We start from the raw sequence: 25,551 nt of genomic DNA on the forward strand, positions 1-25,551 counted from the left end.
GATAATGGATATCGGAAAGGTCACATGCACCAGTAGCAAACCCTTGCTGCGTATGCCCATGGGATGTTTTACTTAACATTTTAGAAGAAGTATGCTTTAATGGGAGGAGTGTGGAGGACGCAAAACAGATCCCTACACCCCTGGGGTGGGTGCCCTGATCAGCAAAGCCACCATGAGGGTTGTTCTTTATATCAAATGCTTTATGAATAGGGCAGTATGAATAACTGATTTTTTTGATTCAATTGCCAAAGTAAAAAATTGGCGGGGGAATTGCTTTGGGTCAACCAGAAACAAAATGTTTCTATGAACCAAAATGTCAATTTCATTTTGATTTTGAGAGGTGTTAAGTGTTTTTAACTACCATTGAGGGAAAACCTGAAATGAAACACCTTTCCAAAAAAGAAAAGTTGAAATGTTTCATTCCAGAAATGAACTGTTCTGACCTTTCTGAAATTCTTTTTCCTGACTGAAACAATTCACTGAAACTGACCTGAATTTGCAAATTGTTTCAGTTGACCTGAATCTGCATTTTTCAAGTGGGGAAAAATAAGTTATGCACAAATTTTTTGGCCAGCTCTAATTATGAACCATCTAGTGCAACAGGGTCAGAAAGCAGTTTGTAGCAGATCAGGAAGTATGGGTAGGACTGGCTACTGTTAAAGATCACGTAGATGCTGGAAGCAGAATCAACACATGAATCAAAGGGTCGGCCACTAGATCTTATTCTTGGGGGTTGACAGTAATTAGCATTCCCTACAGCGGACTTTCCCACCAGGACTTTTGCCAGAAACATATAGCGCAGCCCAGCCTTGCATGCTGTACAAAATCCATTTGAGTACTGGGCATTCTTGGCAAAATAGCTGCCTTTGCCAAAGGCAGCAAGATTCTGTCCTGAGAGACGAGGGTCAAAGCCCATCTGGCAGATGGAGTTCTTGCTGTCTGCTGAGGTGCCATGGAAGAGATGCCGTTCTAGCTGTTTTTTCTCTTCTGTTGAGAGTCCTCGGGACATTATTTCCTTCTGACTGAGCAGAGAAAAGAACACAGAAACAGGGAAGTTAGGCTTACTGCTGCGTGGGAACATTTGCTAAGGGACTGAGAGAGAACTAGAGACCTCGTCCTACTTTTATGTTCTCATTCCTCCCTGCTTGCTCAATATCTAAAATACCCAATCCTGAATTCTAAGCACTAAGGGTTCAGTTACCTATCATTTGAGAGAGCACAAGATACCCCACACAACTAATCACACCCACACCTGTGTATGATCACTGTTGTGCAAAAGTTCTACTCCACCCAAACTCAAAGATCACCCATCAAAAACCATTATACACTCACCAGTGCATTAAGATTCACCCACTGACAAACATGTTCACTCTAGTACAGTGGGATTTGCATTCAGTTCATTAGTGATAAGATCTATGGTCTGCCACAAAGCACAGCAGGATCTTTATTCTAGTGTACTAGCATCTGAGATTCAGGTTCCAAGATTTTTGATTACACCAGGATTTGCAACACACTATTCTCAATTTAGATCCCATGGTACATTCTATAACCTCATGTATTCCTCCAGTGCCGGGGCTAGCCTACTAAGGGCCCTAAACAGGAATCCTGCCCTCCCACAACACATACTAATAATTAATAGGGGGGGCCCCTTGAGCTGCTCAGAGCCCTAAGCAATTGCTTAGTCTGCTTATGCCTACACAAGCTCTGTATTCCTCTTTCTTTTTACCTGCTGTATTTTTGCCAAAGATACTCCTGCCTGATCCTGTAAATCCCTAACACCAGAAATGTATCCTCTGAGAGAGATTTGTGGAAGAGAGTATAAACTGTGCGGTACACTGCTTCTGATGGTGCTATTTCACATTGCACATAAGTGGGTCCTTCTGAGGGGCATGAGATCCAGGATGCAGGATATGGGCCAGAGTACACATCAGTGGGATCCTCCCCAGGGATGTTGGCAGCATAAGGATTGAGATGTCCCCTACAACCATTTGGGAGTGTCCTAAAAAGAGAATAGGAGAAATATTTGTTTTGTCTTAATATGTTTTGGTTACCTTCATCGTCCCATCCTATCCCCACACACATATGTTCCACCTGTTTTAATTTAGACTATAAGATCTTTGAGGCAGAGACTGTATCTTACTGTGGTTGTAGAGTGCCTAGCACAGGGGCCCAAATCTTGATCTGGGCACTACTGTGTTATAAATGATAATTACTTACAAAAAAACTAATTCAAAAAGATAGTTAAATTGCAAAATTGGGCACTTAAAAGTTAGGAAATACAGATTTACAGTTGCCATGGCAACCTAATTCTGTCCCTCGTGCATTCAACCTGTGCACTGAGTGACACAGGTTCCTGTGGAAAAAATAGTATGTGATCATGTAAAAACTGCCTTAATAAAAAGTTACATAAATAACCCGATCATAATGTATAGGCACAAAGAGGATAAATTAAGGTTGCACAGGCTTTCATAACTCAAATTCTTGACTTTGCAACTAGAGCTGGGAAAAAAAATTGATTTTTTTCAGTTTGCTGGCAGTCCCCCTCCCACTACCTCCCAAAACAGTTGCTTTGGTTGAACCAAATCTTAAAATTGTTAAAAATTTTGGTGAATCAAAAAGATCTGTTTTGGGTCAAATTAAGCATCTTGTTTGGCCCAAAGAGTTTTCTTTGTGGGCATTTCTAAAGGGTGAGATTCAACACAAGAATGCACTACAATACCTTATTACTTTTAGCTCAGATGTAGGAGACTGGGTTTGCCTGATGTGGGGAAGGGATTTGGAGCTGGGTCTCCCTCACTGGAGGTGAGCACCGTAACAACTGGGCTATAGGTATTCCAGTACAGGTCTCTCTCAAGCTCTTCTGTTGAAGCTGTTCCACTTTGTGTAATTGATTAGCCACTGGAGCAGGGACTTTAACATAGGCCTTGCATATCCAAGGTGAGTACCCTAGCCGCTAGGAGAATCATCGTCACCCTTGTTCCTTTACCCAGTGACCGCTCATTGTCACGCACAGTCCAGGGGGAGATATGGCTGTGGAAGGAAGCCTTGCCTTGCCTTCTTCCCTCCTCTTGCTACTCCAGTAGCTCCCAGAGGAGCTTGTGATGCTGCTGCTTTGTCAGTGGCATGGGCCTGTCCTTAGAATGTTTGTGGTGTTATCTTGGCGTACTGCCAACATTTTCCTTAGGAAGGCAAGTGAGAGAAAGGAAATGGCAGACAGTCTGTAAATGAGCTAAACCCAATTGGAAATTTCAGGGAGAAAAGAAAGGAACTTCTCTAGCCCCAGGGCTTTCTCCCTGCTTTATATTAAAGGCCTGCTGAAAACAATGGATGTGTGAGACCTTCTCTCAAAACATCACAATAATCCTTTACAATAGAAAGTGTTAAGCAATTTAAATATATAGGTGCCCTCACCAGTTCCCTGTATAATAATTATCTGAATGCCACTTACATTTTTTTAGAGAGAGTAGTGCAGGTGGAGTTGCTTACCGCAGATGTGGTACCATGTCGATAGGTGTGCGGTAGGCAGGACGGCGCTGAATGGATGACTTTTGTTCTGTTGTTGAGTTAGTTTGAATAAGGTTCTTCAAATCTAGAGAGTACTGTTGGCCTTCGTGACTGAAGCTGTAGCTCTGTAAGCCGCTCTCAAAGGCATTAATGATTTCTTGGGAAATTGGCTATGCAGAGAGAGAAATTGGGGGGGAAGGGGAGAAGAGATGGAATCAGAATATGATAAGGAAGAAGGCCAGTTTTCCCTTCTGACACTTTGCCTATAATAATCCAGTTCTACTCTCATACACACTACTTCCCACATTGCAACTCCCAGCTCTGCCCTGGAGGACATCACCCTTGCCTCTTTCTCTCCTGACCTCCTCATATTCCTTCCAATTGGTTTCATCAAGCCAATACATGTGCCACTCTGTGTGGAGATGTGGGTTCTGCTGTGGATCATGGGTGTTGGAGAGTCGCCGTATTTTGCCATAAGGACCAAAGGAGAACAGGTTCATAGCATTTAGGTTGACTTTGCCTTTTGAACCATCCCTGTGGAAGAAACAGAACTTGCAAGAGGTTCTCCTGCTGAAAGAAGCTGGTGTTGCAGCACAAGCGAACATCATCACTCTTGAACCATCCCCCGCAGCACCTCCTGCTGAGAGATGCTGTGAACAGAGTAGCTTGGAGCTTCCCATACACCAGTGCTCCTGCATTGCTTCCTACAGCATGTCCAAAAAGAATGTGCTCTCATAGGACCATGTACAACCAGTAAAAGATCTCAGGCTAGGGTAGTGCGACAAGCTGCTCGCACACATCAATACAATCAGAATCTGCAGCATAGAAACTACTTCTTTTTTAAATTGTTTCTAGCCTTTATGGTTGAATATTACCAAAGCTGGACTATCTGAAACCACATCCATACTAGGGTTGCCAACTTTCTAATCGCACAAAACCGAACACCCCAGCCCTGCCCTTTCCCCAATGCCCCGCCCCCATTCACTACATTCCCCCTCCCTCGGTGTCTTGCTCTCCCCACCCTCACTCACTTTTTCTGGACTGGGGCAGGGGGCTGGGGTGTGGGAGGGGGTGCAGGCTCTAACTGGGGGTGCAGGCTCTGGGGTTGGGTCAGGGATGAGGAGTTTGGGGTGCAGGATGGGGCTCCAGGCTGGGGCCGAGGGATTCGGAGTGCAGAAGGGGGCTACAGGTTGAGGCAGGGGGTTGGGGTGCAGGAGAGGGTGGGCTCCAGTTGGGGGTGTGGGCCCTGGGGTGGAGCTGTGGATGAGGGGCTCAGGGTGTGGGAGGGGGCTCTGGCCTAGGGCAGGCAGTTGGGGTGCAGAAAGGCTAAGAGCTCTGGCTGGGGGTGCAGGCTCTGTGGTGGGGCTGGGGATAAGGGATTTGGGATGCAGGAGAGGGTTCCAGGCTGGGGGGGTGGGGCCAAGGGATTTGGAGTTCAGGGGGGGGGGCTTTGGGTTGAGGCAGGGGGTTGGGATGCAGGAGGGGGTGAGCACTCCAGCTGGGGGTGTGGGCTCTGGGGTGGGGCTGGGGATGAGGGGTTTGAGGTGCGGGAGAGGGCTCCAGGCTGAGGGATTCAAAGTATGGGAGGGGGTTGCGAGTTGGGGCTCGGGGTTCAGGCGTGGGCTTACTTTGGTCAGCTCCCAGTCAGTGGCGCAGCAGGGCTAAGGCAGGCTCCCTGCCTGCCCTGGCCCCGTGCTGTGCCCTGGAAGCGGCCAGCAGGTCCGGCTCCTAGGCAGGGGAGTGGGGGGCAGGAGGATCATGCGCTACTCTTGCCTGCAGGCACCATCCCCACAGCTCCCATTGGCCCTGGTTCCCGGCCAATCCGTGGTTCCCGGCCAATGGGAGTGCGGAGTCAGTGCTCGAGGTGGGGGCAGTGCGTGGAGCCCCCTGGTCCCCTTGCCTAGGAGCCAGACCTGCTGGCTGCTTCTGGAGCACAGTGCAGAGACAGGACAGGTAGGGACTAGCGTGCCTTAGCCCTGCACTACCATTGACTGGACTTCTAATGGCCCGGTCAGCAGTGCTGACCAGAGCCTCCAGGGTCCCTTTTCAATGGGGCATTCCAGTCAAAAATGGGGTGCCTGGCAACCCTAATCCATACAACAAATTTTATACTTCTTTTAACCAGTTAGAGGGTATAGTTGCCTAAAAACAGGGTTCATGTTCAAACAGCATAAGGTTAATAATCAGTTAATAGTGTATTAATTTGAACTGGGTACTACCCTTGCTAACTGCCTGGTCTGGCAGATGGATCTGTTCCTGTTACTAGTTAGATTTATGTTACTTTTGCTGTATGGTCCAACCTGCTAATTACCTGATTATCTCTTCCATGACTATGTCAGCTGGAAACAGGCTGATTTTAAAATGTTTGTAATTTGTTTTACTGGACATAGAATTCACGCTATTCAGATTCATGAATTATGAAACTACTGCATCTATCTATCTTAGGGTTGTTCGCTGCCTCCCGTCACTTAATATCTAAGAGCATCTACTACTTCCCTACTGTGGAAAAGTTGAGACATAGGTCTTGATCCCTACTTTGGACCAAGGCTTTCTAGGTATTGGAAAGAAGAGGAAGGCATCTTGCCCACTTTGAATTTAGCAAAACTCAGTCAGAAGATGTAACAATAGATCTTTGATCATCTTGCAGATAGTGGTAGATATCTGACAGACTGCCATGCACTGCTGGGAAAAAGTCTTTGAAAGCTCAATCCAGTTTCTGGCAACTATGTGTGTGTGCTCCTAATCAGACTGAACACAGAATTAGCGAATCTTATGGACAGCCATGAACCCAAAGCAGAGGAACTATTGGAGGATAGGGAACATGGAGTGAGGATGTGTATGATTCAGGTATTATTTTTACACCCTTACTATTGCATGTTTGTAAATGCAAATTGTGGTATGGATGCACTTGGGGTGGGAGCAGTAACATATCAATGGCTCCTGGTGCATCCTCACTGGTCTTGTTACTGTGCTGGCAGAACTGTCCTCATGTGAGCATGGAAACTCCACCCTCCCACCCACATGTGCCTAGCACAGAAAACACTTTTTCTCTCCATATCTGCAGCCTATATTTACCCAAAGTACACATTAAGGATGGATGTGCCCTTTGATACTGCTGGCCCATTGCTCCCATCTCTCCATAATACTGCAAACAAGTCACACTTAAAGTTAGATAGTTGATTGATGAGTTAGCTTACAGTTTATTTAGGTAATGGGGTCAGGGTGCCAACACGGGTGCTAACTGCTGCTGCTGCAGAGTCTCTTTCCGGAGTCTCATGACTTGGCCAATGTACAAATGATGTCTTGGTATGTAACTTTTTAAAAATATTCATCTGGGATCACGGAGAACTTTCCTGACATTCATTGTTCTTAGTCCGAAACCACAAGCAATGTATGTAGTTCATTTAGCTCTGCCTCCTCCTCAGGTACCACCTCAGAGTGTTTTGCATTCTGTTATCATTGCTGCTTGACAGTCTGGAAGAATAGAAATCTCCAGAAGCTGGAGGACAGATCTCACTGAAGTACCTGGTTGGTTTCCATGATGGAAAATGGACACTGCAACCCTTGAAGTAGGATTATGGGATTTGCATATGAAATCTGATAATGCTACTCCGAAAGTATGTGCGGGTTGAAAAAATAGTGAGCGCTTTGGTGCCCCTATTACATTTTGGGCACTATGGTGTAGTTTCCTAGAATAGGCTCATAAAAACATGGCTAGGCAGAGCATTATTTATTGATGCAAAAATCACAAATGTGGTGGCAGAAAAGCTGTTGAATGAATACAACCCAAACTGTTTACATTGTAACAGATTAAATGCAGCATGCCTCTAACCAGTAACAAAATTGCAGTTGTAGCTGTTGTGTGGACATGGTCTGAGTCTACAGACAGTCGCCCTGTACCATATTGCGCCTGTAGCTGGGAAAGGCTGAGATTGGAGTAGCTATCATTAATGTCATGTCATTTCTGTAATGGAAGTCACGGAATCTGTGACTTCCAGAGACCTTTGTGACATTTTCTGCTTCAGCCCCTGGGGCTGGGGGACAGGAGCTGGCAGCTAGCAGGGCCTTGGCAGGGTTCCAGAGATAGGTGACAGCCTCCTCAGGGGACCCTCCTCAGGGTTCCAGCGACTGGCAACAGCCTCAAGCGGGAGGAGGGAGGGGAGCCCTGCAGCTCCAAAAGTGGTGGGGGAACCATGGAGCTGCAGCGCCAAAAGTCACAGACAGGTCACAGGTTCCATGAATTTTTGTTTATTGCCCATGACCTGTCTGTGACTTTTACTAAAAATAACCATGACAAAATCTTAGCTTTAGCTATGATCTCCCTAGAATTAGTGCTCCTGCTGCTGGGAGAGGGAATGACTGGAGTAGTTATGAACTTTCTACTTCTAAAGCACCGCTATGCACTTCCAGTTGGGGGTGGGGGGTGGGAAGTGTGTGTGGGGGGGGGGGGGCTGGGGGGTTGTCTGGGACAAGAGCAGCTGAGAGTTGCCTTCTGGGAGAAGTTGGGTCTGGAGTTTTCCTGTCACTTACTTTTCCACCAGTGTAACTAGTGAGTCATTTACATTACTGTAAAGTTTCTCCAGGTGCTGCTGAGCCGATTCATTCACGCTCTGCCACACTCCTTTCTTCTTCCGCATCACCTGCCAGTGGTAAGGGTAGCATGTGTGGTGAAGCTGGCATCTCTCCCCTTCTTTGCAGAGACCAAGCAGGAAGCGGTCACAGATCCTGATGCCGTTTGCGTGGTGGATATGAAACTGGATCCCATTCTCATCCTCGAGCTGCTCTGGAGCTACCAAATGGCTTTTGGAATCATCTCCGTGCTGCATATTGTGGACATGGAGTGGAGTGAGTTCAGTGGAACTGGCTTCACTTTGGCTGAAGCAGTAGAGGTCTATGAACAATTGGAGCAGAACCTTTTGGAAGAACAATTCCTGTGAGAAACAAAGAAAGTGAAGCTGAATAAGTAGTGAGCTGTTCTGATGCAGTGCCCTGGGCTTCAAATTCCCCATCCTTTTTCCCCCTCCCCCATAACATACACAATTGTTTCCCAGACATCTCCTGGATTAACCACAGTTCACATCCAGCTTTCTCGCAGCTGGACTTCATTCACACACCTGCACACAATAATACACTGCAAAAGCCCAGTAAGACCTCACTTTCCTGCCTTTCCCTTCAGCTTACACAAACTCTTCCCTAAGATAAATCATTATTTTCTGACCTTCAACCCCCAGCACTAGCATTTCTCTCCTCAAATTGTATTTGTATTTGTATTACCATAACACCTAGGAGCTTAGACATGGACGAGGACTCCATTGTGCTAGGTGCTGCACAAACACAGAGCAAAAAGCTTCTCTCCCAGTGGAAACCCCTTATCCTGGACTTTACTCTCACAGCACCCTTCTTGCTCCTCCAAAATGATGCCCCCTCTCTGCGGCTTTCCCCTAATAGGACCTCCTCCCATTTCTGATTCATCCCTGCAGGCAGGCACGCGCACGCACATGCACCCTGCTTCCATCATTCTCCATGGGCTTCACACTAATCTCCCAATAGGTTCCCATTTTTCAGGGTTTCATCCTTCCAACATCCACCCTGCTCCCTCAACAGGACCTCACTCCTAGGATTCACTTCCAGGTCCATAATGCTATATCCAGAGTATTCCTCCCTCTCCTCCTGGGATTCTTACATACACACCGCCCACAATGAATATCTATTTGACTACAATCTGTCCCTTTATGTTATGTATGTAATACGGCAGCCATACCCACGATAGCTAGGATCTTATTGAGTCAGGTTACAAATCATCCCCTCAGACCCAACCAAATTGCTTCTGCAACAGGACCCCTTTGGGGCCATATGGTGCAAACACAGGTTACTTGCTGGGGTTCTAAACACACACTAGTCTCCCAGGGTATGTCTACACTACAAGTGCTACAGCAACACAGCTCGGGTGCTGCAGCTACGCTGCCATAGCGCAGTGGTGCAGACACCTGTTACAGCAATGGAAGAGATTTTTCCATCATTGTTGTAAATCCACCCCCTCGAGAGGTGGTAACTAGGTTGATGGAAGAATTCTTCCATCTGTCTAGTCTACTGCGGGGCATAGGTTGGTTTAATCATGTTTCTCAGGGTGTGGATTTTTCACACCCCTAAGCAGCGTAGCTAGGTCATCCTATGTTTTAGGAGTAGACCAGGCCTCGGTGGAAACCTCTCGCCTGAGCGTCATCCCATGCCCTCCTGGCCCTGCCCTGCAAGGATGGGACCCCTCTGCAATGGGAGCAAAAAGGGGAGTTAATCTTAGGGTATCTCTGGTGGGCCAGTGAGTTGCACTGCTTTAGGCCAACAAAGGAGGGGCCCCTCTGTAACATGTCAGGATGTTAAGACCGGGTTGTGCTGGGTCGGGGAGTGATGCATGCGTCAGCTCCGGCCACGCTCACCCCTCCTGCTCTCAGAAATATCCAGCAAGCTGGCTCCTCCTTAGTCTTAGCTGCCTTAAGGGCTTTTCCCTCACTGCTGTTCAGCCCTGGATCCTGTCTCCCCAAAGAGCCACTCCCACCTCCCTCCCTTGTCAGCAGGCTGGGTAATGCGACCCCTACCTCAGCAAATCACAAGAACCCACTAAGGCTCCACACTGGCTAATGGGTTATTACAGGCAAATGCTGCCAGCCTGTTATAGTCACCTCCTCCCTTAAGCTTGTGGGATGGGGGAGCGACACGTGCGTCAGCTCCAGCCCCGCTCACTCGGCCTGCTCTCTGTGCATGGGGTGCACAAGGCAATCCCATCTGTCAGTTAAACTGCCAGCCCCATCTGTCAGTTAAACTGCCAGCCCCAGCATTCCAGGCTGCCCAGCAACACTGTGAGCCCCCCTGCAGGGGCGAGATACTGCCTCCGCCATGGAGGGCTGTAAGCTTCACCTTCCCCAGCACACTCACAGATACTGCCCCCAAAATGGATCTTGAGCCTGCCCTGCAGGGACCCCCCGTCCCTTGGGTTGAGAGCGAGAATCCAGTCTCAGTGTAGCTTGGCCTTATCCCGATTTCAATCCTTCTCCCCTGCCACATTTTTCAACCCCAATCATTTACTTTTGGGGCTAGCTGGCTTTGAGGAGTCGTGCATGGATCAGCGCAAGATCATGGTCTCTCTCTCTCACACACACACAGGATAAGCAAGGCAAACTGACCTGGCAGCTAAACATTCTGTGCTCCTCTCTCCCTGCCCCTGCCCCACAGAAAGGGATGCTGCCGGAGCCAACAGGGACTTTATGTGGTCCTGTATCATCTCTCTGTTCCATTCCTTTATGTAGCGTGAATGTCAGTCTGCGAAAGGGTCTAGAAAGTTTGCAGTCCTCTCCCTACTCCATCATAAACACACTGATCCACAACAGGAGATTCCTCTTCCTAGATTCACTCACACACAGTGCTCCAACAGCAATAATTAATAATGGACTCCTAGGTTTCACTCCACTCTCTTTGGGCATAGGGATTGGCAATGTATGTCTGCTGGGGACCTGAGAGGTACATAAAATGGCAGCCACTTGTCCCCAAAGTCCTGAATCAGGGGACACTGCCCTCAAACAGTCAGATGGAAACCCATTTCTCCACAGCCTCTCCAAAACTAAGCCAATTAAAATGTCTCAAGAAAAAGGAATAGGCACTGAAAACATTTAATAAGTTCTTTATATTTAACCTTCAGAACATCTGATCAAAAAAACCAGGAGCTTCTTCATTAGACACCTAACTATGGATTTAGGAGCTTAACCTTAGGCACCCATCTTTTAAAATCTTGCCCAGAAGTTTTAAGGCTATATTGTGCCTCACTCCTGTGCATACAGGCAGGAAGGAGATTGCAAGAAGACTCCCCCTGCCTTTCACACCCTCCTCCTGGTAGACAGTGAGGGAGCTCTTCAGAGCAGAGGCCACTCGTTCTGAGTGTTTTGAAAGCACCTTGCGCAAAGTGGGTTTTACCATACTTATTGATCAGAATAACCCACTCAGTCGTCAGGTACAGTTGCATTCTTTGTGCTTCCTTCAGGGTATAGGCTGCTTCCTCTTAGTGTTCTGAAGGTGCTAGCCAGCACAAAAAAGGCAGGGAGAAAATAGGGTCATGGCCCCATCACTCCTTGTCACCAGCCAGTACAGATAACTGGATAAACAGAGTAGGAAAGGTTCATCCTGTTAAGCCATGAGCATGGCCTCATTTTTCGCTTGGAAGCGGGGTCAGATTTAGAGGCAGGCGACCCAGACAACTGCCTGGGATGCCAGGCTTAGGGGGCGCTGGTCTCAGGGTGTTATTTTTGTTAGCAACAAAAGGGAAAATAGAATGTTTGAAGTAAAATGTCTTAGGTATTCTGTATGTGGATTCATTTTTCACTAACTTCCTAGAATGTTCTGGGCCTTTGTAGAATCTCATGAACCCTTCCAGACTTTTTGAGAACTACTCTTTCCTTGAATACTGCTGTATTCTGTGGATTACGAGAACTGGTTGTATTTTCTGTCTAGAGAAAAGAAAACTGAGAGCAGCCATCATGGTCTGCACATACATATAGGGATTCAAATACTTTGCACTTATACAGCATTTTATATTTTCCAAGCATTATGCAAACAGTAACTAATTAGTCCTTCAAACACCCCTGTGAAGTGTGTAACTAAGTATTATCCCCACTTTATAGATGAGGAAAATAAGGACAAGAGAATAAGTGAAAACAGATTACCTCACCTACCTTGTCTCTCCAATAGCATCCAGCAAGTTAATGCCAGAACCAGGATTAGAACATTACCCCTTGCCCTACACCAGGTGTAGATATTTACACCAGTATAAAATGCTACCAAGCCAGAATGGTTGAGCTTTATACCCACCTCACACGGATTTAAATAGCTGCATAAGGTGCAGGACCATGGGAAATCGGGTCCCCTGTCTCCCAGTCCCAAGCTCAGTTTACTAGATCACAGCTGCCACTCTGTGAAGGGGACAGGGATCAGTTACCATCACCTGTTCTAGAGGACAGAACAAGAAGTACTTAGGTTTTCCCTGCTGCAGCTCAAGTCTATGTTAAATTTTATTTGGATTTACTTTAACTACAAGAACTATTAAGCAATGATGAGACAAACTACCAAGGCCTAGAGCCCACAAATATACACATGAGTAACTTTATGCATGAGGGGTAAAATTGTGACCCCACTGAAGTCAGTGGCAAAACTTCCATTGGTTTCAATAGGGCCAAGATAATGCCTCTAAAGTCTCATTGAGTTCAACAGGAATGCTTACAAGAATAAGTGTTTGCTGGTCCAAGCCCTAAAGCTAGACTCCCATCTTCTATAGATAGTTTAGAAATAATAAAATGTACCCATCACCCTGCAAGATTATCTAGATGACATGGGGCACCTGCCAACCCAAATGTTTCTATTTCAAAACTATTTTTATCATTATTGCTATGACAAAATTTACACTTTCACTTTCTTAAAATTGAAAATGGTTTATACAGGCAGCGAGCCTGGCATTAAGGTGTAATTCTGAGCTCATTTCCTGCAAGTGATACTGATATTTTGATTTCGGTGTTAACAATCTGTATCATCTTTCCTGGCCAAATTCTGCTCTGACATGAACTTGCAGGGGGTGGCGTTCCAATTAATTTAGATGGGAGCTATGCATGCAAAGCAGAGGGCAGAATTGGGCTTCCTAATTTTATAGTGACATTAAATTACTACTAGCAGCAATCTGTAGGATATTGGTGTTGATCTAAACAGTAAAACTGCATACATGGAATTTGTTTGTACAATCTAGTTCAACTCTGAACAGCTCAGAGGAGATAATATACAGTGAATTCTTGCATGAATTACTCCAGTTTGGCTTGGTAATGAAATGGCATAAACTGAAATAAGAAAAATTATTCTTGATGATCCATACCTGTCACTAAAGCCATAAGAAATAGCCAATGGAGATAACATAAGAACATAAGAATGGCCATACTGGGTCAGACCAAAGGTTCATCCAGCCCAGTATCCTGTCTGCCCACAGTGGCCAATGCCAGGTGCCCCAGAGGGAGTAAAACCTAACAGGTAATGATCAAGTGATCTCTTGATATAATGCAAACTAATGTAGAGTGGTGTGTTTTTCTTTCGGGAGAATTTACCTTTGCTTTATCAATTCTTTGTTAAGCTCCTTGCCAAAGCTGAGGGCTGGCTGCTCCTCTGTCCCCTCTTCTGGTCTCTTCTGAATGTACTCCTCCAGGTCTTCAGTCTCTGGGGCAGAATGATGGGATTTTCCCACTCTCAGACCAGACCCCATACCTTAATTACTAACTGTGATTACTCAGCAGGTCCAACTGGACTCAGTACCTATCGTTCTTCCCTTTGGGAGCTGTGAGAAATGGTAACCCCAAACAGCCTTCTTAAAACAAAGTATAGTTTAATCTTAACAGTAGGAACACAGCACAACAAGAGAATAGGATTTTAAAAATCATGAAACAGTGTGTATGCCTCTGTCTTACTTAAAGGATTTAGTAGGCATATCTAACTCCAGACCTCTTTCTCCCTGGAATCTAGGGCTCAGACTATTTCCCAGAAGTCTCTGGCTAAGTCTCCTCTTTAATCATCTAACATCTTCAGGAGAATGTCTAAGACTATGTCTACACTTACAGCGCTACAAGGTCATAGCTGCAGCTGCACTACTATAGTGAGTGTCTACACCAAAGCACTACAGCAACGGAAGGGGTTCTCCCATCACTGTAGTTAATCCTCTTCCCCAAGAGGTGGTAGCTAGGCCAACAGATGAATTCTTCCATCGACCCAGCTGCTCTGTCTATAGCAGAGGTTAGATTGGCATAGTTACGTCTCTGAGGGGTATGGATTTTTCACAGCTATGCCATGGTAGCTATGCCAATGTCTGTTTTCAGTGTAGACCAGCTCTCTGTCTTTAAACCCTTCTCAGACACTGATCTCTTCCCCCTCAACGGGGGCTGAGACATTCCTGGAGAAACTTGTTTAGCAAGCCCAATCGGCGATCTAGCCAGTGCATCATGGCCAATGGCTCTGTATTGTCCCTCAAGTGTTTGAAGAGTGGCATATCTGGATTTCCCTTCCCTCTCCTAGGCAACTTTTCCTGACAATGTTGCTAATGACTTAACACAATATGTGTATGAAGTGCAAAACACAATAGCCCAATCAAGATACAGTATTAATAAATTATTATGGGCAGCTCCAAAGCCATCACACTCCTTTTTACCAGTTGTAGCCCTAGCTGCCTTTTTTGCAGTCACGTCAACAGCTGAGTAGCTGAGTCTAATTTGTGTCTCTTTTTAGAAGTCCTGACTGGCACCAGAATGCTCTAGACTTTTCCGTGGGGAGCACTTTTTTTCTTTCATTCTCAATCATTGTCTGCATATATAACTATCTGTACATAGAAGTGCACACACAGAGTCATATAAAGAAAGGATTCATAAAAGCAGGCAAGCTGTTGAATTTTTTTGTCTGTTAGCATTGCTGCATAGTTGAATCAAAAGGAAGTGGTGCAGACTTTCCATTTGACTTCTGCTCCTTGAATGCTGAGCAGCTTTCAGTGCTTCTGGGATGCTCATTTCCAATCTCGGATGCTGAAAGAATCAGACTCCAATTCTAAGTTAATGTCTCCTGGGATATTTGGCCAGAAGACAGTTTCAAAACAGGCTATGCTGTGTAAGATATCGTTTTTATTGCCACTTGCTCAATTTAAATTGCTGCTTATTAATATTAATACTTTTTGAGCCTTGGATCAGATTTTACTTATTTATTTTTAAATGAAACTTGAAATACTTTTGGTGAGCATTTACTAGTGTTACCGCTCTGTTATCTAAGTGTGCTAGAAGCATATCCATCTCTCCTCTTCCTCATCCTGTTTTTAATGCCCACCCGCATGGCTCTGTATCTTTCCCACCATCCTGCTCGCCCAGCAGGGCTAGACATGTTTCACTTGGAGCCTGTAAATATTCTTTGATCACCCAGACTGACAGCTAGCCAATTATATCTGGAGTACAGCTGGGGAAATAGTGGGAAAATGTATTCACAAATATTTGTGCAAAATCTGACTGGTGATTTTTTTTGGTCAGGTTTGTATCCTTTTTAATTTGTTTTTCTGCAAACATTGTGGTTACCACTATTTGTGCATAAAATTGCTGGGGGAGGGAAGCTTTTATTTATGAGGATACAAGTGTCAGTACCCAATGAAGCATATGCTGCAGGACTATAGGAATTAGTGCTAGAAGTGGTGGGATGCCCACCCCTCTGTACATGTGTGTGATGGGGTGATCTGCCACCTTAAAGGTAGTGGTGCCTGGTGGGGCAGCCCACCCCATCATGTACTGTGGCCCTTTAAGATTTTGTCAGGTCTAATATGCAAAGGCCAAGGATCTATTGGGAGAGAGGAAACGGTCCAAGGAATAAGTAGTGTGTGGGTGGAATCCCATTATTATCTCTTCAAGCGCCTGGACCAGGACCCTTGCAGAGTTGGCAGGGCAAGGCTCCCCTCTCCTCCAGCCATTTGGGATGAGCTTTAGGAATGGACCAGCATATATGCTGCCTCTCTCTCCTAGCAATGCAGGCATCAGCAGAAGAAGGCTAGACTGCCGAACCCTCGGGGCTTGGGAACTAATTGTGGAGTAAAGGCTCCAGCTGAAGGAGAAACAGACCAAGGCTCTACAACTGGCCTAAGTCACTAGTCTAGCTCCAAAAAAGAGACCTGGGTGACTCCTCCCTGTAGGAAAATACAACCCTAGCCCTGGAAAGAGGGCTAGGGGAGACTCCTGCCTGAAGGAGGGAGATTCTGATGGTTTGAGCAGAGCCCCAGCTCCAGGAAGAGGGCTACGGGAACTCCGGCCTTAAGGAGGGAAACCATAAGCGTAGTTTGAAATATGGCTTGGTAAGAGTTAGAGAGGCTCAGGAGCCACCAAGAGCAGGAGCTTTCAGCAACAGACTAGTGTGATGAGAAGCCACCTGGGAAACCAGACCCTCTGGAGGAGAGGATCACAGGATGTGAACCTGAAAAATGGCCTAAAAGAGGAGCACAGTTGGAAGCAGGCCAAGGAAATAGTAAGGGGTTGGGAGAAATTGGCCCTAACAACCGTATACGGGGTTTCTAGCCTGAAACCAAGAGAGTGAGTGAGCGAGCATGGTTTACCCTACCAAACCCAACAAGAGGGTTTATTAAGGCCACGAACAAGCAGGCCACAATCAAAGAGGCCAGGGACTATACACCTTCATTTAGCATGACTGACCTGCTGAGGTACTGAACTCTTTACAACCCCCGAAAGGGGAAAGGACTACCAGCAACCCAGTTGGAGGGCAGAGGTTGTGACAAAGGACCAACAAGCAGGCTAGAAGCAAGAGATCCATCAGAGGAGGAAAACTGAAGCAGTCTTATTGTGTCTCCAGGTTTTGCCACAAGGGGGCACACAAGACTGAAGGCAACCCTTAGCACACTGGCTTAGGGTGTTTGGTAGTGAAATTGTTAGGAGGGAGGGGGAGACCAGGCAACTGAGACGGCCAACAATTTCAGCACAAATACAACTGACTAATCTGTGGTTATTGCAGCATGAGCAGCTGTAGGGAGGAGAAGGGATATGTGATCTGTTGAAAAGTCCCTTGCCTAGAGAAAATTTGCACATCCAGTCCTAGAACATGGAATAAGGTGTCCGTTCTTGGGCATGGCAGTCCTCCAATTCCTGCCCCTCCTCAGTTTCTGATCAGACAACCTATTGAACCACCTCCATTCACAGCTCTATTCTATTGTAGAAGAACAACATTTGTTTGTTTTTGGGTGGAGGGAGAAATTGATAACTACTCAGTGTGCTGTCCAAAATCTGACTGAACGAAATGGGTAAATACTGACTGTCTAAAATTTATCCTCCCAAATGTAATAAGAGTTCAACATCATACCAAGATCTAGGAGTTAGTCCCAACTGAATTGTCCTAGTAGCATAATAATATATAATTGAGAAACTCTTAAATACCACTTTATAGCTCATTGTCTGTGCCCAGTTGAGTACCTGCATGTGCCTGCTCTCTCTCTAGAGCAATTTAGATCCTGTTTTTCTGATTATTTTATTTAAAAATTAGATCTCTTTTTTAAAGACAAGCAAACTGCTTCATATAACGTAAGAACTGACATGACCTGTCACCCAAAACTTGAAACTGATCCATGTTGAATCTCATTTGTGATTCAAACAGTTTTGACAATGTTTTTAAAGTAACTTCCTCCCCCATTTCACTCATTCCATAACACTGATTTAGTGAACTAAGCAGCTGGATGGAAACAGTTATGCTCCTTACAGGCACTAGATTAAAATCCAACAGGTTTCACTTGCCATTATCTTAATACTATGGCAAGGGGTACTCTGCAAATGCTTTGAACAGATACCCTCAGCCCTACATCCTTCCAATTAATTTTACATTTGCAATTTTCTTATTGTGTTTGTTTTCAGCTGAGCCAAGTAGATAATCAGTTCTCACATGAGATTTCTGGATATAAGAACATAAGAATGGCCATACTGGATCAGACCAAAGGTCCATCTAGCCCAGTATCCTGTCTTCCAGCAGTGGCCAATGCCAGATGCCCCAGAGGGAATGAACAGAACAGGTAATCATCAAGTGATTCATCCCCTGTCACCCATTCCCAACTTCTGGCAAACAGAGGTTAGGGACACCATCCCTGCCCATCCTGGCTAATAGCCATTGATAGACCTATATAACCATTGATGGACCCTTTTCCTATTTTCCCTTCCGATACCGCTGTATTTTAAAAAAAAGAGTTTTATCCCTTCTCATCAGAAGCCATGCCTTCTGGGAAGGGTGAATACAGAAATTCATTGCCTGCTCCCTGAAACAAATGCATTACAGTCAAAACATTTAATATACCACTTGGCCTTGTAAAAACAGACTAAAACGTCTTCTCTACTCTCCAGCTGTGCTCACACATATGCACACCACTGTAGAATTACACAAGCCATTCTAGATTCTTTTATGAGTTTGAAGGGGAAAAAAGGGTGCGCAAGACAAAAGATTGATCCTCTGCAGTTGTAGTTCTCTGAAAGTTCCCAGGGGTCCAGTGAGGACAGCCTTAAGAACATAAGAATGGCCATACTGGGTCAAACCAAAGGTCCATCCAGCCCAGTATCCTGTCTGATGACAGTGGCCAATGCCAGAGGTTCACTCCCTCTGGGGCACAACAGGTAATGATCTAGTTATCTCTCTCCTGCCATCCATCTCCACCCTCTGACAAACAGAGGCTAGGGGCACCATTCCTTACCCGTCCTGGCTAATAGCCATTAATGGACTTAACCTCCATGAATTTATCCAGTTCTCTTTTAAACCCTGTTATAGTCCTAGCCTTCACAACCTCCTCAGGCAAGGAGTTCCACAGGATTACTGTGCGCTGAGCGAAGAAGAACTTCCTTTTATTTGTTTTAAACCTGCTACCCATTAATTTCATTTGGTGGCCCCTAGTTCTTGTATTATGGGAACAAGTAAATAACTTTTCCTTATTCACTTTCTCCACACCACTCATGATTTTATATACCTCTATCATATCCCCTCATAGTCTTCTCTTTTCCAAGCTGAAAAGTTCTAGCCTCTTTAATCTCTCCTCATATGGGACCCGTTCCAAACCCCTAATCATTTCAGTTGCCCTTTTCTGAACCTTTTCTAATGCCAGTATATCTTTTTTGAGATGAGGGGACCACATCTGTACGCAGTATTCAAGATATGAGCTTACTAGGGATTTATATAAGGACAATAAGATATTCTCCGTCTTATTCTCTATCCCTTTTTAAATGATTCCTAACATCCCGCTTGCTTTTTTGACTGCCGCTGCACACTACATGGACGTCTTCAGAGAACTATCCACGATGACTCCAAGATCTTTCTCCTGATTAGTTGTAGCTAAATTAGCCCCCATCATATTGTATGTATAGTTGGGGTTATTTTTTCCAGTGTGCATTACTTTACATTTATCCACATTAAATTTCATTTGCCATTTTGTTGCCCAATCACTTAGTTTTGTGAGATCTTTTTGAAGTTCTTCACAGTCTGCTTTGGTCTTAACTATCTTGAGCAGTTTCGTATCATCTGCAAACTCTGCCACCTCACTGTTTACCCCTTTCTCCAGATCATTTATGAATAAGTTGAATAGGATTGGTCCTAGGACTGACCCTTGGGGAACACCACTAGTTACCCCTCTCCATTCTGAAAATTTACCATTTTTTCCTACCCTTTGTTCCCTGTCTTTTAACCAGTTCTCAGTCCATGAAAAGATCTTCCCTCTTATCCCATGGCAACTTAATTTACATAAGAGCCTTTGGTGAGGGAACTTGTCAAAGGCTTTCTGGAAATCTAAGTACACTATGTCCACTGGATCCCCCTTGTCAACATGTTTGTTGACCCCCTCAAAGAACTCTAATAGATTAGTAAGACATGATCTCCCTTTCCAGAAACCATGTTGACTTTTGCGCAACAATTTATGTTCTTCTATGTGTCTGACAATTTTATTCTTTACTATTGTTTCAAGTAATTTGCCCGGTACTGTCGTTAGACTTACCAGTCTGTAATTGCCAGGATCACCTCTAGAGCCCTTCTTAAATATTTGCGTTACATTAGCTATCTTCCAGTCACTGGGTACAGTAGTTGATTTAAAGGACAGGTTACAAACCATAGTTAATAGTTCCACAATTTCACATTTGAGTTCTTTTAGAACTTTTGGGTGAATGCCATCTGGTCCCGGTGACTTGTTACTGTTAAGTTTCTCAATTAATTCCAAAACCTCCTCTAGTGACACTTCAATCTGTGACAATTCCTCAGATTTGTCACCTACAAAAGATGGCTCAGGTTTGGGAATCTCCCTAACATCCTCGGCTGTGAAGACTGAAGCAAAGAATTCATTTAGTTTCTCTGCTATGACTTTATCATCTTTAAGTGCTCCTTTTGTATCTCAATCGTCCAGGGGCCCCACTGGTTGTTTAGAAGGCTTTCTGCTTCTGATGTACTTAAAAAACAGTTTATTACCTTTTGAGTTTTTGGCTAGCTGTTCTTCAAACTCCTTTTTGGCTTTTCTTATTACATTTTTACATTTAATTTGGCAGTGTTTATGCTCCTTTCTATTTATCTCACTAGGTTTTGACTTCCACTTTTTAAAAGATGCCTTTTTATCTCTCACTGCTTCTTTTACATGGTTGTTAAGTCACGATGGCTCTTTTGTAGTTCTTTTACTGTGTTTTTTAATTTGGGATATACATTTAAGTTGAGCCTCTCTTATGGTGTCTTTGAAAAGCGTCCATGCAGCTTGCAGGGATTTCACTCTAGTCATTGTGACTTTTAATTTGTATTTAACTAACCTCCTCATTTTTGCATAGTTCCCCTTTCTGAAATTAAATGCCCCAGTGTTGGGCTGTTGAGGTGTTCTTCCCACCACAGGAATGTTAAATGTTATTATATTATGGTCACTATTTCCAAGTGGTCCTGTTATAGTTACCTCTTGGACCAGATCCTACACTCCACTCAGGACTAGATCTAGAGTTGCCTCTCCCATTTTGGGTTCCTGTACCAGCTGCTCCAAGAAGCAGTCATTTAAAGTATTGAGAAATTTTGTCTCTGCATTTCGTCCTGAGGTGACATGTACCCAATCAATATGGGGATAATTGAAATTCCCCACTATTATTGAGTTTTTTATTTTGATGCCTCTCTGTTCTCCCTTAGTATTTAATCGTCACTATCACTGTCCTGGTCAGGTGGTCGATAATAGATCCCTACTGTTATATTCTTATTAGAGCATGGAATTACTATCCATAGAGATTCTATGGAACATGTGGATTCATTTAAGATTTTTATTTCATTTTAGTTTACATTTTCTTTCACATATAGTGCCACTCCCCCACCCGCATGACCTGTTCTGTCCTTCCGATATATTTTGTACCCTGGAATGATTGTGTCCCATTGTTTGTCCTCACTCCACCAGGTTTCTGTGATGTCTATTATATCAATATCCTCTTTTTACACGAGGCACTGTAGTTCACCCATCTTATTATTTAGACTTCTAGCATTTGTGTACAAGCACTTTAAAAACTTGTCACTGTTTATTTGTCTGCTCTTTTCTGATGTGTCAGATTCTTTATGTGAATGTTTCTTGTCTGATCTGGCCCATACTTTATCCTCTTCCATCCCCTCCTCCTGACTAAAACCGAGAGAACCTCTATCAATAGACTCTCCTCTAAGAGAAGTCTCTGTCCGATCCACGTGCGCCTCTGCAGCAATTGGCTTTCCCCCATCGCTTAGTTTAAAAACTGCTCTGCAATCTTTTTAATGTTAAGTGCCAGCAGTCTGGATCCACTTTGGTTTAGGTGGAGCCCATCCTTCCTGTATAGGCTCCCCCTACCCCAAAAGTTTCCCCAGTTCCTAATAAATCTAAACCCCTCCTCTCTACACCATCGTCTCATCCACGCACGGAGACTCTGAAGCTCTGCCTGCTTACCTGGCCCTATGCGTGGAACTGGAAGCATTTCTGAGAATGCCACCATAGAGGTCCTGGATTTCAGTCTCTTTCCTAGCAGCCTAAATTTGGCCTCCAGGACATCTCTCCTACCCTTCCCTACGTCATTGGTACCTACATGTACCACGACCACCGGCTCCTCCCCAGCACTTTGGATAAGTCTATCTAGATGCCTCTAGAGATCCGCAAACTTCGCACCAGGCAGGCAAGTCACCATACGGTTCTCCCGGTCATCACAAACCCAGCTATCTATGTTTCTAATGATTGAATCTCCCATTACTAACACCTGCCTTTTCCTAATGACTGGAGTTCCCTCCACCGGAGAGGTAACCTCAATGCGAGAGGATACCCCAACATCATCTGGAAGGAGGGTCCCAATTATGGGAAGGTTTCCCTCTGTTCCCGTTGACTGCTCTCCTTCTCTGGGCCTTTTGTCCTCATTAACAGCGCAGGGGCTCTCTGACTGGAGATGGGACAAATCTACAGTGTCCCGGGAAGCCTCATCAACATACCTCTCTGCTTCCCTTAGCTCCTCCAGTTCCACCATCCTGGCCTCCAAAGCCAGTACATGGTCTCTGAGGGCCAGGAGCTCCTTCCACCGAATGTACACATATGCCATCTGCCCACAGGGCAGGTAATCATACATGCTACACTGAATGCAATAAACAGGATAGCCCCCACTCTGCTGCTGGGCTTCTGCCTGCATTTTCTCCTACAGCTACCTAGGTTAATGATAAGGTTTTTGTTTAAATCAAGAAGTTTTGATTATAGTTTAGTTTAAAGGTTTTAGAGAATGGCAAGTGTACCTCGCCCCCTTCCCAACAGTCTCTCGAAACTCCCTGTTAGCGGTCTCTGTTCACAAAGCTCGCTGGTCGCTTGCTCACTGCTTTGTAAAGCCCTGGCCTTCTTGATAGCCCTGACCCCTGACTAAGGCTCAGCCAATGAACAGAGGCTTCTAGATTTCAAAACTTGTTTAGAAGCTCACAGCTTCCAAGTGCCAGCCACAGCACATGGTCCTTCAAACAAACAGACAGACAAACACAAGCTCAGCACACAGCAAGTAACCACCAAACACAAACACACTCTACAGGCAGCCACTTACCCCAAGGGTCCTGTATTTCCTCCTCCTTCACCTGAAGAACTCCCTCTCGAAACTCCCTGGTAGCGGTCCCTATTCGCAAAGCTGCTCAATTATTTTCTGTCAAATATTATTTGTGGTTTGGTAGTGACTAGAGACTGAACCAATCAAGGATTAGTGCTCTATCATGCTATCCGATGAATAACATTGATTGATCAGTCCCCACCCCAAGAGCTTACATTCTAAATATAAGACAGGAGCCAACAGGAGGGATACAAAAACCACGGTATTGGGGTGCGGAGCATTGGGTAACAGCGAGACAGTTATGCTTAGCATACGGAAATGTTTTTATTTTAGTGGTGTCTGATAATCTCATCATGCTTGTGTCCCATGCAATACCTTCAGCTGTTGTATGCCCTAGGATTGGATACTGCATTTCATATTTTAGATCACATCTTGAGTAAGAGACATGTCATACACCTTTTTTCAGTCTTCCTCGAGAAGTCATCGAGGCTATGCCTCTGCACTGAGGTGGGACCAACTAAACCTAGACCATCTCTGACAGATGTTTGCCCAACCTGTTCTTAAAAACCTCCAATGACAGGGATTCTACAAACTCCCTTGGAAGCATATTCCATATTAACTACCCTTATAGTTAGAAATTTTTTCCTAATAGCTAACCTAAATCTTCCTTGCTGGAGATTAAGCCCATTACTTGTTTTCCTACCTTCAATGGACCTGGAGCACAAGTCATCACTGTCCTCTTTATAGCAGCTCTTTTCAGTCATCTTTTCTTAAGACTTAACACACCCAGTTTTTTTAACCTTTCCTCATAGGCTTTCTAAATCTTTTATAATTTTTGTTGCTGTCCTTAAGACTCTCTCCAATTTATCCTCATCTTTCCTGAAGTGTGGTACTCAGAATTGGACACAGTACTTCAGCTGAGGCCTCACCAATGACAAGTAGAGCAAGTCAATTACCGCCCATGTCTTTCTTACAATACTCCTGTTAATACACCCCAGAATATTAGCCTTTTTTGCAGCTGCATAACATTGTTGACTCATATTCAATTTGGGCATCTGATGAAGTGAGCTGTAGGTCACAAAAGCTTATGCTCAAATAAATTTGTTAGTCTCTAAGGTGCCACAAGTACTCCTTTTCTTTTTGCAGATACAGACTAACACAGCTGCTACTCTGAAACCATTCAATTAACCCCCAGATCCTTCTCAGCAGTATTATCACCTAACTAGTTATTCCCTATTTTGTAGTTATGCATTTGATTATACTGTAGCATAAAATATAACAAATTAACCTCTCCTTAATAGGTGCTGACTACAATATGACCTAGCACCCATCCTGCATTGATTTGTATGGACCATTCTGAACTTGACCCTCTAGAAGAGTCATTGTATATTCAAATTCAGTTACATGACTATTAATCAGCTTGGTTCTGGCAATGATATAAATGTCCCTTGAAGCATTACTCTTGGCAGTCTCAAAATAAGAATGAGTTTTTGCATGCAAATCCCATTGACTTTCTAAATATTCTTCCCCATAAAGAGGATCTTTGAACAGCATTAGACTCAGACCTAATTATGAACCCAAGGATGATTGGCAAATGAACAAAAATAGTGACCATGACACAGCTGAAATAAGAGTAGTAAAAACAATATTACAATCTCTTGAGCCAATGAGATGATTATTTCTGTTCTGAACCGTCATGCGGTAGATCTAGATTTCATTCTTGTTGGATTGAAATTCATCACTCCACAGATGGATCTAATAAATCTTTATTAAGGCAAAACGCTCAGCAATCAGTGATGAGTTACTTACAAGCGGGAAGCACATCAGGACAATCTCACCACAGTCCCCTTCAGCACTGGACAATTTGCAGCTTCCCTAATCTTTTGTTAAGTTGATAAGTTGTTAAGCTGACATATGCATAACTTTTTGTTATCTTTTTTATGTGTATGTATTAATCAGTCATTTTCATATAAACTCTCTTCCCATGTCAATACAGGCTTTATGTAGGTTCAAACCAATTTCTTCTAGTTACTGTATCTTTGGTTTTCCTAACAAACATAATTACTCTACTTCTTCTTCCACATGTGCGACACTAAACATGAAAACACTACAATTTCCTACACATACACAACACTAATTATGCCGAAATATAAAACTGTTAAATCACAGTAGGCTTTGGTAAGGCCTAAATATGCCTTTGCTTTCAATAATTCTTGCCCCTGTTCTGTTGCTCCCTGTTTAAGCAGGGAGTGAGAGCACTGTGGAGGCACTGCACTCAGCCCCTGAGGGAAGCAGGCATCTCATATTGCTCTGCAGTGACCCTCCTCCTAAGAGGTGTTTGAGCATAGGCACTGAGTTTTGTTTTTGCTGGTGGGTGCTTTTGAATAGGTGTTTGTGTTGGGGGGTGAGGTAGGGGGTGGCTAGAGGGAGCACTTGCCAATTT

At 44.6% G+C, this 25,551-nt stretch overlaps 1 protein-coding gene across 1 annotated transcript; it reads right to left on the minus strand.

Annotated features, from left to right (window-relative positions):
• Positions 1-551: 551 nt before the first annotated feature.
• On the minus strand, positions 552-8,431 carry LOC114020489 (protein mono-ADP-ribosyltransferase TIPARP). The gene is made up of 5 exons (XM_027826683.3): positions 8,035-8,431; positions 3,867-4,038; positions 3,487-3,674; positions 1,727-1,999; positions 552-1,022 (listed from the first exon to the last, which is right to left on the minus strand). Exons 1-5 carry the CDS (start codon positions 8,328-8,330, stop codon positions 581-583), a joined length of 1,371 nt encoding a protein of 456 aa, XP_027682484.3. The 5' UTR covers positions 8,331-8,431; the 3' UTR covers positions 552-580.
• Positions 8,432-25,551: the final 17,120 nt, after the last annotated feature.

This window comes from Chelonia mydas, chromosome 1 (assembly GCF_015237465.2).
Source record: "Chelonia mydas isolate rCheMyd1 chromosome 1, rCheMyd1.pri.v2, whole genome shotgun sequence".
NCBI lineage: Eukaryota > Metazoa > Chordata > Testudines > Cheloniidae > Chelonia > Chelonia mydas.